The sequence below is a fragment of the Carya illinoinensis genome, chromosome 10 (genome assembly GCF_018687715.1).
Source record: "Carya illinoinensis cultivar Pawnee chromosome 10, C.illinoinensisPawnee_v1, whole genome shotgun sequence".
NCBI classification, from domain to species: Eukaryota; Viridiplantae; Streptophyta; class Magnoliopsida; order Fagales; family Juglandaceae; genus Carya; species Carya illinoinensis.
Genome location: NC_056761.1, coordinates 28,660,343 through 28,665,361, shown reverse-complemented (window position 1 = coordinate 28,665,361; position 5,019 = coordinate 28,660,343). Strand labels below are relative to the sequence as shown.

At 33.4% G+C, this 5,019-nt stretch overlaps 1 protein-coding gene across 1 annotated transcript; it reads left to right on the top strand.

Annotated features, from left to right (window-relative positions):
- The first annotated feature begins 759 nt into the window (after nucleotides 1-759).
- Nucleotides 760-3,598, top strand: LOC122278292 (alpha carbonic anhydrase 7-like). The gene is made up of 7 exons (XM_043088478.1): nucleotides 760-922; nucleotides 1,191-1,408; nucleotides 2,266-2,372; nucleotides 2,465-2,570; nucleotides 2,828-2,995; nucleotides 3,091-3,144; nucleotides 3,222-3,598. The coding sequence occupies exons 1-7, from the start codon at nucleotides 829-831 to the stop codon at nucleotides 3,285-3,287; spliced, it is 813 nt and encodes a 270-aa protein (XP_042944412.1). The 5' UTR covers nucleotides 760-828; the 3' UTR covers nucleotides 3,288-3,598.
- Nucleotides 3,599-5,019: the final 1,421 nt, after the last annotated feature.

Here is a 5,019-nt window from a genome sequence, read left to right as displayed (position 1 = left end):
GTTTTGAAAGTTTATATGTCAACGGCGTTTACTTTTCTAACCTTTAATAGTAGTTAATTTATTATGATTAAATGTTTGCTCCGTGTTTTCTATACTTTTATTATGATCACACGTCAACCATGCTCTCTCGGATAGGGGTGTTGCAACCAAATTTCAAAAATATTGTGGATTTTTTTTTTTTTAATCAAGTAATGCTAGATCATATAATTTTAAGTGTGAAAATCTCTCAATATTCTATTTTAAAAGTATGTAGAGCCCACCATAAAAGAGTAATTTTTTCGTGTGTATCCAGATCTACTTTATTTTTTAAAAGGAATTACGCACACAAAACTTAATTACTTACCTTAAAACTATACAAATTATTTTCGCTTTTAATTCGTAAGACTTAATGCACAAGAGAAGTAATAGCAAAAAGGAAAGAAAGTCAATAAAAGACAACAATTTAACGTGATCCTCGAATATTACCTATCTTCACCGTAACAAGAATGTTTCAAATTAATGACCTAGCTAGTTCATTGAGCTGTATAATCGAACTTAAAGGCCTAAAATAGGAACAGCCAATTCCCATCCTATAAGAAAGAAACTAGCATCAGCCAAACCCTAAAGGTCTAAAATAGACAAGGATTTTAAGAGCATTTTAAATTATTCGTGGAAAAAAGAGACAATGTGATTTATTCCATGCGCCGAATAAATAATTTGATGCATGCATGGACAAAACTATGGCGTCAGCATTAACGCCTATATAAACGCATCAGATATCCTTTACATTTAGCATCATCACTAATCTGCCTTTTAATTAGTTTCTCTTGATACACTTGTTTTGGAAACATGAATAAGTGCAGCATAAGTACCATCTTCAGTTGTTGGCTTCTGCTGTTTCTTTACCAGCAGGCAATATGCACTACAGCTCAAGTACCTGCTGGTAATGCATACCAAAGATATATATATATATATATATTATATACATTATTTTTGTTATTTATATAAGAATATACTACTATTATTATAGTTATTATACCTATCATTACAAATCATGGGGGTTGAAAGTATTTTCTTTCCTTTTACTGTTATTATTAAGATCGATGTTGATATCATCGTCTTCGTCGATATTTAATATTATAAGTGTTATTACTGAGATTATTGCGATGGTTCTGATATATATTGTGGTTGGAAATTGTGGGGACGGGCAGAGGAAGAAGGGAAGTTTGAGTATATCCCCGGGAGCGAGAGGGGTCCGGAACGCTGGGGATTCCTTAGAGAAGAATGGGCAAAGTGTAGGACTGGACGCATGCAATCTCCCATAGACATTGTGAATTCGAGAGTCAGAATAGTCCCCAACAGAGGGCAGCTAAAGTTCAACTATAAGCCTGCTAATGCAATCGTACGTAATTCAGGTCATGACATCGCGGTAAGTGTGATGTACTCTGGATTAATGTTATTGAGCTTTGTTTCAAACACTGGGGAAAGAACTCGCGATCGATGTTCGTTTCCAAATTTCAATGATCTTCGGTTAATTTGTTGGGTTTTTTTCTTTTTTTTTTTTTTTAAAATTGTAAGACACCTGCCTCTGTATGGTCGATTTGGAGCCCATTTATAGTCTGAATTGCGGAATGAAGGCCGAGACTTTTTGCCACTTAAAAGTCTCTTCATTCCAAGTTCAATGGATAATATGATCTATTGAATATTAGTGTGTACGTGTATTTATATATATATATATATATATATGCACTGATGAGTTGATCCTATCCGTTAGTGAAATGATGATCAAAATATCTAATGTTTTATATTGAATTAGTACTAGGATCTTATTCCCTTTTCGCCACACTACATTCGGTCTTCGTACTAAGATCTTAATTAATTGAGCGGTCAATCTTTTAGTATTCATGACTAGTGAAACTGAGAGGATCGTATTTTCGTGCTGGAATATTATATATTCTTGATGCATGCTATTTCTTAATTAAGAGAAATGATATTTGCAGTCGTGGTTGTGCAAGCGGCGTGCAGTCGCTTTGAAAAAAATAAATTAATATGGGACCCACATGAAAAAAAAATTATTTTTATAACTTTTTTTTATTCATTCCATACCACCGTTTGCATCCCGCTTGCATTTGCCGACTACATCTAGCATTCCTCTTTAATTAATATATTCTGGAATATTAAATATTATACATTAATAGTACTTTAGGCCGAGATGAGGAAGTATTCATCCGCTATAATACATGCATGGAATTGTATTCGTAATAAAATGTAATGATCTGCATCTAGATTGAATGGACTGGTGATGCCGGATCAGCTCAATTCAATGGCGTTAACTACTCCCTCGTGCAATGCCACTGGCACTCACCCGCCGAGCATCTCATCAATGGCAGGAGGTCTATCTCTCTCTCTGATCGCTAGCTACACACACACACACACACACACACACAAATATATATAAGTTAATTGTCTTGTGTCATATAATCAGGGATGACTTGGAGCTGCACATGGTTCACGTAAACTCAAGCAAAATAGTCGCTCTTGTTGTTTCTCAGCTATACCGAATTGGCCGTCCAGATCCATTCCTCTCACAGGTTGGAGCCAAAAAACAGAAAGAAAAGAGTACTACATTTTGCGAAACTTGAGTGTCAAACTCCAGTTTCAGTATTTGACATTTAAATGAAAAAAGTTTAAATATATATATATATATATTGAATCGAAACATTTCGAAAAAAAAAAGAAAAAAACAGAATTCAAAGATCATGTATATGCTAACAACTACTTCTGAATGATGTTATATTCTAAAACTATATCTAGTACTATGCATGATTGCTTTATTAATTAATTCCAGTTCACGGCGGAAATAACATCTCTGATTAACCAAGAGGGACATAGGCAGAAGGGCGTGGTCGATCCAAGAAGCGCAAGAACGAATTCTGCCATCAAGTATTACAATTACCTTGGCTCTCTCACTACTCCTCCCTGTAATGAAACTGTCATTTGGATCGTCAATCAAACGGTATAATATTATTTCTGCCTCTGATTATTGCTCCAAAGCAGTACCATGGATTCTACAAAGTAATTCCAATGTCGGATCTGTTTTGTTATCCTCAGATAAGTACTGTTGCAAGAGAACAAGTAGAGCTGCTTCGTGAAGCTGTTTTCGATGTACGTACCCCTGAATCCACTATTTAGCTCAATCAAGTTGTTATCCTCTGATTAATGTTTTGCTTAATTAATTGCAGTATGCGGAGATGAATGCAAGACCAGTGCAACCTCTCAATGGCCGGGAGATCCTCCTCTACCACTAAGAATGAAGTTGCGGATGATCAACTGTCGTAAATTATTGGGCAGTTGGCCTGGGAATAAAGCAGAAGGGAATAAACAAGAAATCTACTATATAGCAACCTATAACAATAAAAACTTGTATCGTCTTTGTATAATGTCTAAAAACTTCTGTTTGTATGGGTATTGCTTGTACTCGCTTTCGCGTGCATATATATGCATGCTTCATTGCATGCGGTAGTACTACTAGCTTATCCCAAATCTGTACGTGTCTTGATTACCAAAACGGTGTTTATATTTGGACTAAATATCCGAACAATAAAACTGAATTATGATCTTTTGATTTGTACCGATAAACCCTAAACCCTAATCTAAAGAAGCATATATAGGAATATGTTAGTATGCCTCACGAGTTTAGCCCCTCATTTTGACTGTAATTAATTATTTTTTTTATTTAATGATTTAGGAATAACTTTTAATGTATGGTGTATTTTATTTTTTTTTCTCTGGACAACTGTGTGGTGTAGTGTTAATAGAAGTCGTCTTGTTCAAATTCTAGCTGGCAATTATGAGGTGTTTCATTCTGCATGGAATCTGGATATATATGAGTCAAGACATAATTAATACCATAAATACCGAAGAATTACGGTGAATTGTATTTTCCAAGAAAGTAACCTAGCTAGCTACCAGCTATAGTACCAACTAACCAAAGGAATGACAAATTAAGAAGCACCAACCTGCTTCATATGTTCTTTAGACTAATTAATATAAAGTATTTTGAAGTCTATTCTGTTAATTCAGTACAACGGAATTGAGTTTTGTGACAGTTTAGAAATTGTGATAGTCCTGAAAAAATCAATTTCTTTGACGATTTCTTGAAACTGTCACTAAAGGTGAATGAGAAATGGTTATACGTTCAAAATATGATAATGTTTCGCTTGAACGTAATTCATATGATATATGTCATTTTGGAATAAGTACATGCAAATGTAAAATCTTTTACGTTCGAACGTACAGTCCACATACGTGCGAACATCTAAGTTATTCGTTCCAATGTTTGGATGATAGTCATTAACGTTCAAATGTGAACTATTTTAAAATTAAAAATGGAATTTCAAATTAAAAAATATTGAGAATTGAAATACAAAAACACTATATATATTAAATGATATTCTTCGTTTTGTTACATAAAGTATAAAAGAAATTGCAAAATATGAATACAAAAATTATTCATTACATAAATTACACTAGATAACTTTGAATTTTTTATTCATTATTTGTTAAGAAATGGAATTTATTTTGTTCATTACACTAGATATTGTTCATTAGCAAAGTTTAAAATTAACAATAAATGTTCAAATTAGGAAAGATTGACAATTGAAATACAAAAATACTAAATATATTAAATGATATTGTTCATTACATAAAGTAAAAAAATAGAAAAATATAAATAAAAACTACAATAAAAGTAAAAAAAACTCAAAAATTATTGTTTACAAAAGAATGAAATTCGTCAACCAATGTATTGACCTTTTCGTTTAGGATATCTAAACGATAGCCAACCTCAGTGACACTTTGTAATACTAATGTGATTTGTTGGCCGATATGCACAATAATATTTGAGACCATCTCATCAACCCAAGAACCCAAGCAGGGCACGCATCCCTTACATATGTAAACATTGACTGCTAAGTAGTGATAGTAACACCAACCTCAGGATGGGTCAAAGGAACAAGATCTGGTGTAGGCGTAAGCTCA

Excerpts from the sequence above, each read along its gene's own strand:
- LOC122278292 (XM_043088478.1), top strand. The coding sequence starts at position 829 with ATGAATAAGTGCAGCATAAGTACCATCTTCAGTTGTTGGCTTCTGCTG. Across the intron at positions 923-1,190 it reads TACAGCTCAAGTACCTGCTG|AGGAAGAAGGGAAGTTTGAG; the intron begins GTAATGCATACC and ends GGGGACGGGCAG. Across the intron at positions 2,996-3,090 it reads TTTGGATCGTCAATCAAACG|ATAAGTACTGTTGCAAGAGA; the intron begins GTATAATATTAT and ends TGTTATCCTCAG.